We start from the raw sequence: 13246 nt of genomic DNA on the forward strand, positions 1-13246 counted from the left end.
TGCGCAATACAAACAAACCGAAACTGAAACACAAAATTCGCCGTTTTTGAGCGATGCTTTCACTCACTCCTCCTTTTTTACTATTATTTTTCACAAGCACTCCAGAATGTCTGTGAAGCCTGGCAGTCACGCCGTCGACCCCGAAGCCGCAGCAGAGCCCTCCGGCCCCCTGTTCAAGGACCTCCGCGCCGACGGCGAGCCCGACATTACCGAGATTGAGTCGCTCTGCGTCAACTGTGAAGAGAACGTACGTTCTTTTTTTTTTTTTTTTTTTTTTTCTTCACTTTGACCGTTCTCTTTCTTCAACGCGGCCACTCACTCGCCAGTTCCTCATCCTCCCCCAAAGCCGCCCTTCTGCTGAGTTGTCAACTATTTAACGCTGACATTTGACTTGGGCGGGAATTGAGTGGTGGAAGTGAGTGCGCTTTGTGTTGGTTCCTCGTGTTACGTCTCGTCGCTTCTAGAAGCACCCATGTGCCTGTGCCCATAGCGTTGCATTGGGGTGTCATTGCGCGTCCTTTCACCCCCCTACTCTTTCACTTCTGTTGCTTGATACAACACTGACATATTCGCATGTTTGGCAGGGAACAACGCGCTTGCTGCTCACCAAGGTGCCCTTCTTCCGCGAAATTATCATCATGGCGTTCGAGTGCCCCCACTGCGGCTTCCGCTCCAACGAAATCCAGTCAGGAGGTGTCATTCAACCTCGTGGCTGCAAGACGTCCATCCGAGTCTCCACACGCAAGGTAGAAGAAAAACCAAAAACAAAAAACCAAAAATGTGAATGGTGGTACTTTGCTTTTTTTTTTTTTCGTTTCAGTCACTTGCACACCGGCTGAGCTCACTTGAATCGTGCTACTGATGACAGGATCTCAATCGCGAGGTCGTCAAGTCGGATTCGGCCACCGTCTCTGTGCCCGAGCTCAACTTTGAGATTCCCGCTTCAACCCAGCGCGGTGTGCTGAACACGGTCGAGGGTTTGCTGCGCAAGTCGATCGAAGGCCTTGCTCAAGCTCAGCCACAGCGATATGTACGTACTTTGATGATTGAGAACGAAAAAAAATTGGCGTTGAGTGAGCGAGCGCGCGCAGAGCCTGCCTTTTTGGGACGGACGCTCAATTCTTGGCCATCCGATTTCTGTTTGTGTGTTTTGTTTGTGGTTGCCAGATGGTAGACCCCGAGACTGCCGCCAAGGTCGCCGAGTTCATTGGCCGCCTTGAGAGCTTGCTCGATTGCGAGACACCCTTCACCTTTATCGTGGACGATCCGGCAGGCAACAGCTTCGTTGAAAACCCTTGCGCCCCCGAGAAGGACCCGACCATGACGGTCGAGTACTACGAGCGCACTGCAGAGCACAACGAGGCGCTTGGCATGAACGTCTCCGAGCAGCCAGCGCCAGAGGTCGACCATGTTGGCACGGACGAGGTCATGGTCATCCCCTCCAACTGCAACCACTGCCAGAGCCCCGTTGAAATGCGCATGAAGAACGTTGACATTCCTCACTTCAAGGAGGTGATTATCATGGCCATGAACTGCGAGGCTTGCGGTGCCAAGACGAACGAGGTCAAGACTGGTGGTGCGATTTCGGACAAGGCCAAGCGCATCACTTTGCACATTACCAGCGCTGACGATCTGAGCCGCGACATGCTCAAGGTATGCGGACGACGATTAAAGTTGTGGATGAACTGGCGGTTTCGAGTTGAAAGCGTGTCGTAGTGGAGTTGACGGTTGTTTGCTCATTTTGTCATCTCCCTGTTTGATTTTTGGTTTGTTGGCTTTTGTGTGCACGCATCTCCAGTCGGACACTGCCAGCATTGCTATTCCCGAAATCGATTTTGAATCCGAGGCGGGCACTCTTGGTGGTCGTTTCACGACCATTGAAGGCCTTCTCCAGCAGGTCAAGGATGGGCTTTCGGGCGACAACCCCTTCGCCATGGGCGATAGTGCCGTCCAGCAACACTCTGGTGATTCCTTTGGTGACAAAATGCGCACTTTCTTGGAGCGTCTTGACAAGGTATGAATTGTGTTGGCGGCGTGGTCGCGTTTTTTTTTTGTTTTTTTGTTTTTTTTAGGCATCGCTACAATTTCACCTTCGTCTCACGCAACGGTCCTCTTCTCTTCCTCTCCATTCTTACGTAGGTCATGGCGGGTGAAATCGATTGCCACTTTATTTTGGACGACCCTTGCGGCAACAGCTACCTCCAGAACCTCTATGCCCCTGATGCCGACCCAGAGATGACCATTGAAGAGTACGAGCGTACCTTTGAGCAGAACGAAGAGCTCGGCCTCAACGACATGAAGACCGAGGGCTACGAGCAAGACGATGACGATGTCAAGGAGTCTGCATGACGCAAAGATGTTTGACCGTTGTTTCTTAGTCTTGATATCCATCGATAGCATCGTTAATGTCCATTTCTTTTGTGTCTGCTTTTTTTTGGTAACTCTTGATTTTCCCCTCCCCCTCCCTTCTACATCGTCCCGTTGCATGCAGCAATGCTCAATCTGGTCAAATGTACACAGTGAAACTTTGAAACACAGTGAAACTTTATCCACAGACAAATGCGAACGAAAAAAAAAATGAATTGCAGCAACAGCAGCAACAGCAGCGTCTTGGCAAGCCAGAGCGCTACTTAGGACTTGGGAGTCGGCTCTTTTGGTGCTGGGGCAATGGATGCAGTCGCAGCATGCTTCCGCTCGGTGGACGAAGAGGATGGGGCGGCGGTCGCAGCAGGTATGGCAACAACGGCAGCTGGAGTGTCGTCCTGAACTGTTAGCAGCGCGTCTGACGGTTTGGCCATCAGAGCCTTCTCCTTTTCTTGCTCCTTGGCTTTTTGGACTGACGTTTTGTTATCTTCTTCGATTCGTCGCTCCTTCAGTTTGGTCGCGCGCTTCTTCAACCGTGCCATTCGTTCGTGCATTGATAGCATCTCGCGTCTGAAGTTGACCAACTTGAGCTGGTATGCTGGGATTTTGGCAATCTAGCAAAATTGTAAAAATCAAACCAACAACGTAGATGAAAGTCAGCATCTTTGAAACCCCGATCCCGAGTCATTTTGCGCGAGCCTTTCCGAGCCTTTCCGAGCCTTTCTGAGCTGCCGCGAGCTTTTACCGTGTCTGTAATGTTCTGCAAGTCAGGCAGCGACTTGAATCCTTCGCTCTCATCGCGGATTGTCTGCAGCAGCAATTCTTGTCCGAGTCTGGTGGTTGCCCCCCACAAACAAGCAAGCACCCGACGAAGTGAGCTCCAGAACAAAAACCATGCCACACATCTTTGATGCCTCAGCAACGAGAGGGAGGCAGTGCGTTTACTGGAGTTCAGCAAGCTGGGCAGCGACGGCAGAGAGCTGCGGGACCAAGAGTTGCAGGAAGCCCGACGACGCGTCGTTCACCGATCCAGAGAGATCGAGGGTATCGAACGTGGATGCGAGCGACGTTGCCGCTGCGAGCTGGATGAGCTGCTGCTGCTGGAGGGACGAGGAGGCCGAAGCGGCGGAGGTCGCAGTGGCACCTGACGCCGATGCGCCTGACGCTCCTGACGCTCCTGGCGCTCCAGACGCTTGCTGGGCAGTGAAGATCTGCGACTGGCTCAGCGAGGACGTCGAGCGGGTCGACAGTGTAGACGACGCCAGTGGATCGTAGCTGTAGCTGCTCACGTCCATTTTGTTTTGAACCAGAGACTGAACTGGCATCTGATGCGCACACGACAGCTTGGATTGAAGGCAACATTCCCAAAGAAGGTTACATAGTCTGGATATGTGTATATGTGTGTGTGTTTTAGGACGCGTATGGGGGACTCGGGAAGGGAGAAGCTGGGAATCGCGGTTGCACAAAAACCCAATTCGTTCATTCCAACTCAATCCTCAATCCGTTGATTCCATCGGCTGAGGTACTGCTGTAATTCAATCCCGATGGTGCAGTGTTCCAAACTTTGGAGAGTCGAGAGAGGGTGCAAGAGCGAGAACATGCTTTCAGAGATCCCTGGTTAAAACTCTGGAGAACGCTTTATAACACTTTCAACTCTTTCGCAACGCTCAAAAACACCAGAATGAATCTGAGAACTCTTGAAAGCGCTTGATTAACACTTGAAAATACTTGATAAACGCTTGAAAACACTTGATAAACGCTTGAAAACACTTGATAAACGCTTGAAAACACTTGAAAACAAGCTACAATACCCAAAACGCTCAGTTCGCGTCAAGGTTGGCATAAAGCCCAGTGTCCGGGGTGACCGAGCCCCGGATCATTGCGTACTCGACAGTGGACGGGACGACAGTCTTGTTGGCAGCAGAAGCAGCGAGCATGGTTTCGGCGTACAGCCCCTCCTCTGGTTGAGCCGAGTGTGCGCTGTTGGCGTACTCGTGGGAGACTGGCTCAGCGGCCATGCCAGCGGCCACACCAACGTGCTCGTAGACGGGTTGCTGAGCAACCGATTCGTATGGGTTCTCTTCCTTGACCTGTTGGGGCTTTCCAGCTTTCGAGCTGGGGACCACAAGGAAAGCCGGGGCATAGTCGGAACCCGAGATGCTCGAACGCAGAGAAGTGGTGCCGGAGGACGTACGCGACGACGACTTGCTCGAACGACGACGGCGAAGAACCGCTACGACGGCAAGTAGCGCAAGGAACGCCACTCCGCCGACAATCGCACCAACGATCGGAGCCACGTTGCTTTGCGCATCGGTGTTGCCCGCTGCGTTGGCCATGGCCGCCACGGAAAAGGCAGAAGCGCGGGAAATCGACACCAGCTCAGCCGAGATGGACGCGGCAGAAGCAGCAGCAGCCGACGCTGTTGTCGCCACGGAAGCCGACGCTGTAGAAGCAGCCGAAGCAGCGACGGCAGAGCTGGTGGAAAGCACGGCCGCCACGGAGGACAAAAATGAAGCGGGCACACACGTGTTGTTAAAAGCTCCGAAGCCATCGTAGCATTGGGTGCAAGTGGTGGAAGACGAGCAACGCAGGCAATTGGAGGGGCAGCACGCCTCCTGCTCCCCCGAGAAGCAAGTGGCGCACTGTACATTGCACGCTGTGGTTGCAAAATCATCCAAATACAGACATCAAGTGAGCTACATTGCAACAAACTATCTACGATGGCAGCGTCGTTGATGCGGCACTCACGCGCAACCGAGCCGTCGGTGGCATAAAAGGTGCTTGGAGGCGCAGCGCCTGGAGCAAAGAAATTGGGATTGAGGGTCCATCCAAAGTCACCATCCAGACCGTAGAACAGGCCAGGCGGAAGGGTCGTCAGGAGTGGCATGGACGACAAATCACTAACAGGGTGCAGTACCAAACGAAAATCAGAATCCAGACCTCTGCCAAAACACACACACACACATGGGATGCATCGAGCTCGGTGTTGTTACAAGTCGGGAGAACCAGAGTTGCCAAACAGGTTCGACGAAAGGCTGGTAATCCTGGATCCGGCCAGCTTACTATGAATAGGAATGGAAAGAGCAACAGTGAATCGAGAGGAAACAAAGCAAGCACTCAGAGTTTGGGGCGCACGTACACCTGTCTACAATTGACGGGAAGCGTGGGCAAGCTCTGCAATAACGCGCCGGACAGATCACTGTTGAGTTCGCAACGATGGATTTTGATGAGTTGCTTTTTGCACAATTTGGTATCATGCCGTGTTCAATCCACGTCAACAACACCATACATTCCGTTGAGTTGGGTAAAGTTCGAAAACGCATTCGCAGGGGCGGAGGTAAACTTGGTGCGAGCCAGCTCTCTATAAATCATCGACAGTAAGACCAGCGTACAATCACCGCGTGTAGCAAAACCCGCGCATCAACATACAGAAACGTAAGGGTTGGAATGTCGCTCGGAACGGCGAGAATGTCAGTGCCAGACAAATACCTATGTACCGAAATTCGATTCAGCTTCACTTCGAGCATCGGTCACCTATCGAGCTGTATCCATGTACGGTTCTTACAATCCGGTCAAGGCCGGGCCCGTGAAGGCGTCGGACGGGAAAGAAGCGATGCGATTGTCATTCAGGTTTCTTATTTGTCGATGATTGTAAGAACATGCTTTCCGTCAGTACTCGCGCTGAAACACTGCACAAGTAGTTCATGTTCTTACAGCATTGATAGCTGGGGGAATCCACTAGCAAAAGCGTTTGATGGGACAGTTGTAATCTTTGTGCGCGCCAGTACGCTATCGCAAATGACAAACGTATTCAGCATCAATTCAGTCGGCCTTTTCGACAGATGAGGCACGCACGTACATTGAACGCAAAGCCGGTAGATTCTTCAGCGTGTTGATCGGAATGTCGGCCAGGTTCGACGACGAAAGATCACTGTGTAACAAGGCAAGACCGATCAGTTGCGTGATGCGAAAAGAACACCGTTCTCATCAAACCAACCAAAGTGTAATGGTTTGTTTACATGAGTTGAAGATTGGTCTGGCTGCTGAAAATCGTGTCGGACAGCTGCGTGAAAGAGCCACTCAGATACCTACATTCGACACCGGCAAGGTGAGCCGAAAGTAGACAAGAGGCAAGATGAACAACCAGACGCCACTTACAAAGAAGTGAGCGCGGGCACATAGTTGAAAGTACCATCGGAAAGTTGCGAGAGTTCAGATCCACCAATAGCGCTAAAGTACAGCCGTTCGTTCACATTCAGTGTAGTCCTTGTGCACAAAGCAAACCATCAAACCTATTTCAATGATCATTACAGTGATGTCAGTGCTGGCGCATTGCCAGAGACAATATCGGCAGGAACACTGGTGAGCTGAGTGCCGAGCATGGACCTGTCACGTTGATCACACTGGTCAGCATAAACACGCATATCAAACGGCAACCTATTGATTCCGGCGACTGCTGCCGCAAAGCGTACAGAGACTTCAGACTGGTGCTGAGTAGTGCGCCGCCGCTAACACTTGTAATGGGATTGTTGCTGAGCGCTCTGTCATCACAACCTTCAAAGTGAGTCGAAATCGCGAGCCAGGCAATCAGGCAATCGTGCAACGACCCGAGTGGTTGACTTTTTTTTTTTGACAACGTACAAGTTTCTGAGACTGGAAGCAAACGGGGTGATGGCATCAGCCGGAATGCTGGTAATGTTCGAGTTGCTCAGATCCCTGGTTTCAAGAATAGCGATAAGTTCCACGTCGACAAAGCAGCAAAAAGCCAAATATTGCACAAGTGTCATACAGACTGGCCAAACCGGCCAAGTTCGAAAGTCCAGCGACCGGGAAGGAAGTCAGACGCGAGCGCGAAATGCGGCTGAGAGTCAAAATTGTGGGCGTCAGTATAATTATCATGCAAGATGACTACAAGGTCGGTCATTCCGGCAGTTGCTTACAGTTCCTGAAGTGACGAGGAAAAGGCATTGACTGCAATCGACGAGATGAGCGAGCCCTCCATATTTCTGTACAATACGAGCAAGAATAAGAAAGATGATATGTACACTTGCATACCTCACTCACAGACTTACACGTGGACGAGTTGTGATGATGCCAAGAAGCCCGAAGGCAGAGACGTCAACTGGGTTTCGGTGAGCAAACTAATCACACATTTCTCAAGTCAGCAAAACCATGGAAGTTAATTCACGAGGGTGCGGGGAATCGATAAAAACTCACACCCATCGCACGGAGGTCAATGAAGCGAATGCATCGGCAGCCACAGTCACTAGAGGCGAATTGAACATGTAACTGACAAGGGAGACAAACGCACAACGTCAGAACTGACACAGCCACCCCAAGATTGTTTGCATTCAATGAGGGACAATGCAATGGTATTACAGCTCGCTCAGAGACGTAAGCCCGGCCAATGTTAGGGACGATAGTGAAGTGAGCTTGGTACCCGGTATACTCCTGATGGATGTTGGTTTTAAATCAATGAGTGCGCTTGCACGATGCTCTTGAGCCAAAGCAAAGCAGGATGAGCTCTCACAGAACGGTAAGTGGCATGGAAGTGAAGAAACCGTCTTCGATGCTGGTGAGATTCGGAAGGGTCAGCTCGCTAAAGGGTGACAGAGACGATAGGGATCAGTGATGTTGCATCCCTCATGCTGTTAGTTTCCGCAACACCAAACAATCCACCATACAGACGACGTAGGCTTGTTAATCCGGCGAAGTCGCTCGCATTCAGGGTAGTGACCAGCGGGAAGGCCAAGTTACTACAAAGCCAGCACGAAAGTGAGCAGTGGTTGGTCACAATTTCCCTGCACCAGTACACAACTTTGAGCCTCTTCCTACATGATCGAAGCGGTAGACAGTCCAGCAAACGCACCAGTCGGCAATTGAGTGAGGTACGGGCTTGACATGATGCTTGTTGGAGGAAGCGAAGTCAAAGGAAATTTTCATCAGTTCGGAGCAATTAGACCAAGAGAGTCACGATTGGCAGCATAAAACAATCAGCTTACATGTTGCGGACCGTGCGCGGGAAGATGTCATTGGTAAAGGAGGTGTATGTGCCTTCAAGGTTACTGGTGAAGAGCAAGTAGTGAGCAACCTGCCCGAAACAAACACGCCAATGCAAAAGTAGCAACACTCCTTACATCTGGTAGAGTGATGCCAAATTTGCAAAAGCTCCTGACGGGATCGTCAAGCTGGAGTCACGGAAAAATCTGAGGAGAGGGTGGAGTTGAATTGAGTGCTAGCACAAACCACCAACAACCAACAACCCGCAAACCAGCTAACAGGGTCCTTCTGCAAGTCAACGTCACGTTAGCACTTACATGACTTCGACGTTGGTGGGAAAGGACTCGGGCATTTCGCTCAAACCTCGGCATTCAACAAATGTGCTGGCGCAAGTACAGACCGAGCAAGCACTCAGGGCCGCGTCGGCATGCTGCGGAAATGCCGCGACAGTCATTGCAACTGCAATGCAAAGGAATAACGCCAACGAGGCCATCTTGCTGGACGACGAGGAAGAGGAAGAGGACGAGGAGATCATGACGCTGAAAAAACACACAACACACAACAAAAAAACAAAAACAAAAACAAAAACAAAAACAACCATTGAGTGACGCAAAATCCACCCCAGCTTTCATGCCACCCACTCAGAAATCACACCACCCAATACAGAGTGGTTTTCCTTTTTTTTTTTTTGAACGGGATGACGACATCGCCGCTGAACCAGTGCAAAGACCGTGACGTTCGTGACAGCGCTTTTTGAACTCTTGTGATGTGTTTGTTTTTGTTTTTTTGTTGTGGTTTTGGTTTCCACACAAATCGGCAAATGATCCCCCCACCCCGCCCCTTGGCTGTTGCTGGTGCTTTGTAGCATCCGTCTTCCAGCATACTTTTTTTGGTAGATGGATGCGAAGCTCAATGATCGAGGTGGAGTCGTCGAAGCCGTGGTTTTATAATCGTTGCCAAGGGATATGAGTCCCTGCAACTCATGTTGGAAACAGTGTTGGACTACCCTGCCCGCCCCTCTCTGAGGCAGCGCGTCATCCCTGGATGGAGGATACCAGATGGCGGTTCCTCCCCCCCCCTCCCGCCTCCCTCTTCCTGTCCTCTGAGCTGGAGCATGCGTCGAAAACGTGAGAGTCGAAAAAAAAAAAAAAAAAAAGGAAACAAAACAGAAACAAAACAAAAAAAACAGAGTCCATTGTTTTGTTTGTGTTTGTTGTGTTCGTTTTTGTTGAGGATTGTTTTGTTTTGTTTTTTGTTTAACGACGATCGCGTCATATTCCCGCGTTCCACTCTGCAAGCGGCTTCGGTTTCATCACGGTGGTCAAGAGTGGTCTGTTATGGTCTTTTTTTAGAGCACAATGCTTGGCATGGCGCAGTTGTGGCGAAGTGTCGAGTCTTGCTCGTGCTTTGTTTTTTTGTGTTTGATTGTGGGTTTGTGGGTTTCGCTGCATCCGCTCGTCGTGTCACACACACACACACAACACCCTTCTCTAGCATTGTCCCGTGCAAAGTAACAAGTGCGATTCAAAAGGAGAATATGCGACTTACACAACAGAAGCAGAAAAAAAAAAAAGAAGCAGAAAGGCAAAGCAGAAAAAAAAGACAAAAACGAAAAGGAGAAAAACAAAAAAGCGACTGAACACTGCCACGATTGCCTAATATGCATTTCCGCAATGTTGCTGCAGCGGAATACAAACCGAGTTGCTGAAATGCAGGCACCCGATCGTGTGCCATACAACTGCTCGCGAAGGCGCGGTACTGCAACAGCTTTTCGACGCGCAGCTTTTTCGTGGTTTGTTTTGCCAGTGCTTTCGTTGTTTTTGAGATGGCTTTTGCACCATCGTACCGAATTCCAGCCGAGGATATCGTGCTGATGTGGATGGACACAGATCTCTGCATGTCGCCACTTGTCAAATCCAGAACGCATTGGGTTTTTGGTTGGTGTTTGGACGGACTCGTGGTTTTCTCGGTTTCAAAGTGTCTAACGATCCGCTCAGCGGGCCATTTACAACAAGAAACATGATAAAGGAATAAATTCTTTAGCATATATCAAGCTTTGGAAATATGAGATAGTGTGCAAGTACGAGAGGACTGAACAATTGTCAACACTTGCAAACACTTGCACCAACACTCGAAAACACTTGCACCAACACTCGAAAACACTGGGACACACTTGAAAACCTTAGATCAATCAATGGGAGTATCACAGCCGGCTCCCGAGACAGGTCAGCAGGATCAGGAAACACGACAAAGGTGTGACAACACGCCTGGAAACAGTACACACAACGCCATAACAAGGGAACATGATCCCAAAAGTCTTGTCGGAAAACACTTGGATAACACATGAAAACACTTGAATACCACTCGGTGACCGCTTGAAAAAGAACGGAAAACAACACCAGAGCCTTGAAAGCCAAATCATAACACCCATCAATCGTTCGTGTTCGTGGGCGTAACCAACGGCTCTGCGTAGACCACATCTACGCGGGTAAATGGCCGAGGACTCGTGCCAGAAGCAAGGGACAGCTCCGCGTAAGTTTTGTCAACAGGTGGAATGGTTTCGTACACACTTCCGGTACTGGCGTCATTTGATGAGGGTGTCACAACACCAGAGTACCAAAGAGAATCGGTGGACGGCTTTTGGTCATACACAGGGTTGTTGAGCTTGACGTGCAGATCCTGGGAAGCTGGCTGGTTTGTGGGTCGCGAGGCGCGGTGACGGCGAATCAAGATACCAATAGCAATCAGTGCCAAAAGCAAAACTCCACCAAGAGCTCCGACAATGATGGGAAGGACCGACAAGCTCTCGTCGTCGCCTGTGGGCGCGTTGGATGCGGCCACATTCCTTGTCGCAGACACGCTCATAGTGGAAAGGCTGGACGTCGCCGACGCAACAGAGCCGCTCCCAGCCGAAATATCTGTTGCAGCCGACGTAACAGGCTGAGCAGTCGTGACTGACTTGATGGAGGCAATTGATCGAGCCGAAACAGCAGACTTTGCCGAGATGGAGGATTGAATAGAAGCAGAAGAAACCGAGACACTAGCTGCAGACTTGACTGAAGCGACAGACTCAGCAGAGGCAATCGAATTTGTCGAGACAGACACGGCAGAGGCGACTGAGTTTGCTATCTTCATGTAAGAGACTGACGTGATTGAAGCTACCGACGCCGAGTCGGACGATGCAGAGGCCATGAACGCTTCAGGACTCAAGCAAAATGTACTTTGCATGATGTAGCCATTGTAGCATTGTGTACAAGGATTACCGAAGCTGCAATACAAGCAGCCTTCCCCACAGCACGAGGACGACGCCGAGCATGTTTTGCAAACCGAATCACACTCTGTCCCAACAAAAAGTGAGAAGGTTGGCAAAAAAGGAAGTACGCAGAAATGACAACCATAGTCGGAAACGACACTTACTTTGTGGATTGCCGACATTTCCAAAGGTGCTGGGTGGCGCGACCGTGTTCCCGCCAAAGGAGAAGTTGTTTGAAACAAAATTTGCTACATTGAGGCTCGAGAGGCCGTAGAGCAAGCCTGGTGGTAGTGTTGTCAAGGGGGTGTTTTGAAGAGATCTGTCTCGAACAGGCATGTATGTGGGCATTGGTAGCGTTTGCGCACGCAATAAAAATATCCCTTACAATGCTTGGAGCCTGGTGATCCCAGCGAAGGCATCAGCATGAATACTCGTGATTGGGTTGCTGTTCAGAGTGCTGTGCAGTGTTTGCTGACATGAGTGTGACGGCTCTCTGGATGTCAGACACGTACGAGGCTTACAGAGAGGTGAGAGAGGTCAGGGCAGCAAACGCGTTGCTCGAAATGCTGGTGATTCTACTGGTTTGAATAACCCTACAACCCATGCAACGGAGCATCAGTCAGTTCGAGCGCCACCCCCCCCCCCCCACGGTTGCAAACCGCTGGTAGCACACGACAGGGTCGCTTACAGTTGCCTTTATTTCGTCAAACTGGTGAATCCGACATCTGAAATACTTGCAACGTTTGACTCAGCAATGGTACTATTTGGCAGGGTCATAAGTGAAATCCTTACAAGTTGCCCTCCGGACATATTTTTGTGAGCGTCGATACCTACAGCAATTTGGAGAGAGGGAGGAAACATCTTCCAATGGGCTCACGCCCTGGACGGCAGCAGCGACTGATGTCAAAGAGCCCGTCAGCACTCTGGAACAGAATCAATAAGTACGCTTAACATCAAGGCCACACCAGCCACATCATACTGAATGGTTCAAGTGGTTCAATTACAGCTCAAACAAACTTGGCAACCCAGCCAACGCATGATCCTCCATGCTCGAAGCATCGCGCAACGATCTGTAGAAACAACTGAGTTTAAACAGTGTTCTGGCTCATTTCTGTGACTCGGGCTTGTTACACTTACAGATAGGTAAGACTGTTGAAATTAGTGAATGTGTTTGCTGAAAGCACGACGGGCGTGGAATAATATAGCTGCCTACAAACCCCTCATCGGCTTTGAGATTGAGCTTACCGACAAAATAGTAAACGTCAACGGAGGGTATTCTTCTCGTCTTACAAAGTGCTGATGGGGGCGTTTGAAGAATCAAGGTTGACACGACCGTCGAGCCAAAGAAGCCTGCGCAGTCGACACGTCAAGGCGACAGTCATCGAAATGCAGAACAAACCCATCGATTGGATTTTTTTTTTGTGTTTCACTTACATCGTCCGCAGTTGTGTCAGGTTTTGAAATGCATCGCTGGTGATACTTGTTAGCCCCTGTCCTCCTGAGATAGAGCTGTCGGATGACGTTCATGTGAGTTTCGAACGAAAATACGATCTCTCGGCGCAATCAAAGGACTCCGCTTACATTGACGTCAGACTGCTCAGATTAAAAAACGACGCTGCGGTAAAACTG

General features: G+C 50.3%; 4 protein-coding genes across 4 annotated transcripts; 1 reads left to right on the forward strand and 3 right to left on the reverse strand.

The window, feature by feature from the left end:
* Nucleotides 1-31: 31 nt before the first annotated feature.
* CAOG_03023 (zinc finger protein) lies at nt 32-2556 on the forward strand. The gene is made up of 6 exons (XM_004363805.2): nt 32-247; nt 585-746; nt 869-1030; nt 1168-1653; nt 1799-2014; nt 2140-2556. Exons 1-6 carry the CDS (start codon nt 107-109, stop codon nt 2347-2349), a joined length of 1377 nt encoding a protein of 458 aa, XP_004363862.1. The 5' UTR covers nt 32-106; the 3' UTR covers nt 2350-2556.
* Nucleotides 2534-3692, reverse strand: CAOG_03024 (hypothetical protein). Its single transcript, XM_004363806.2, has 3 exons — nt 3310-3692; nt 3110-3197; nt 2534-2978 (listed from the first exon to the last, which is right to left on the reverse strand). The coding sequence occupies exons 1-3, from the start codon at nt 3687-3689 to the stop codon at nt 2631-2633; spliced, it is 816 nt and encodes a 271-aa protein (XP_004363863.2). The 5' UTR covers nt 3690-3692; the 3' UTR covers nt 2534-2630.
* A 422-nt stretch (nt 3693-4114) lies between these two features.
* Nucleotides 4115-8951, reverse strand: CAOG_03025 (hypothetical protein). The gene is made up of 25 exons (XM_004363807.2): nt 8682-8951; nt 8502-8570; nt 8367-8429; nt 8200-8271; nt 8049-8120; nt 7895-7963; nt 7744-7815; nt 7582-7653; nt 7437-7505; nt 7305-7370; nt 7154-7225; nt 7006-7080; nt 6837-6905; nt 6676-6750; nt 6523-6594; nt 6384-6452; nt 6224-6295; nt 6079-6153; nt 5930-5998; nt 5794-5853; nt 5654-5725; nt 5504-5563; nt 5358-5426; nt 5113-5264; nt 4115-5020 (listed from the first exon to the last, which is right to left on the reverse strand). The coding sequence occupies exons 1-25, from the start codon at nt 8897-8899 to the stop codon at nt 4185-4187; spliced, it is 2739 nt and encodes a 912-aa protein (XP_004363864.1). The 5' UTR covers nt 8900-8951; the 3' UTR covers nt 4115-4184.
* A 1843-nt stretch (nt 8952-10794) lies between these two features.
* Nucleotides 10795-12999, reverse strand: CAOG_03026 (hypothetical protein; the record flags this gene model as incomplete). Its single annotated transcript, XM_004363808.1, has 9 exons — nt 10795-11561; nt 11782-11936; nt 12003-12074; nt 12139-12210; nt 12410-12447; nt 12495-12540; nt 12622-12687; nt 12755-12826; nt 12908-12999. 9 exons carry the CDS (start codon nt 12997-12999, stop codon nt 10795-10797), a joined length of 1380 nt encoding a protein of 459 aa, XP_004363865.1.
* Between the last annotated feature and the right edge of the window lie 247 nt (nt 13000-13246).

Source organism: Capsaspora owczarzaki (genome assembly GCF_000151315.2).
Source record: "Capsaspora owczarzaki ATCC 30864 unplaced genomic scaffold supercont2.4, whole genome shotgun sequence".
In the NCBI taxonomy this organism is placed as follows: Eukaryota; class Filasterea; order Ministeriida; family Capsasporidae; genus Capsaspora; species Capsaspora owczarzaki.

Excerpts from the sequence above, each read along its gene's own strand:
- CAOG_03024 (XM_004363806.2), bottom strand. The coding sequence starts at position 3,689 with ATGCCAGTTCAGTCTCTGGTTCAAAACAAAATGGACGTGAGCAGCTAC. Across the intron at positions 3,198-3,309 it reads GCCCAGCTTGCTGAACTCCA|ACTCGGACAAGAATTGCTGC; the intron begins GTAAACGCACTG and ends GGCAACCACCAG. Across the intron at positions 2,979-3,109 it reads TGCAGAACATTACAGACACG|ATTGCCAAAATCCCAGCATA; the intron begins GTAAAAGCTCGC and ends CAATTTTGCTAG.
- CAOG_03023 (XM_004363805.2), top strand. The coding sequence starts at position 107 with ATGTCTGTGAAGCCTGGCAGTCACGCCGTCGACCCCGAAGCCGCAGCA. Across the intron at positions 747-868 it reads TCCGAGTCTCCACACGCAAG|GATCTCAATCGCGAGGTCGT; the intron begins GTAGAAGAAAAA and ends TACTGATGACAG. Across the intron at positions 1,031-1,167 it reads AAGCTCAGCCACAGCGATAT|ATGGTAGACCCCGAGACTGC; the intron begins GTACGTACTTTG and ends TGTGGTTGCCAG.
- CAOG_03025 (XM_004363807.2), bottom strand. The coding sequence starts at position 8,899 with ATGATCTCCTCGTCCTCTTCCTCTTCCTCGTCGTCCAGCAAGATGGCC. Across the intron at positions 8,571-8,681 it reads CCCACCAACGTCGAAGTCAT|ATTTTTCCGTGACTCCAGCT; the intron begins GTAAGTGCTAAC and ends CCCTCTCCTCAG. Across the intron at positions 6,906-7,005 it reads GCTTCCAGTCTCAGAAACTT|AGCGCTCAGCAACAATCCCA; the intron begins GTACGTTGTCAA and ends TTGTGATGACAG.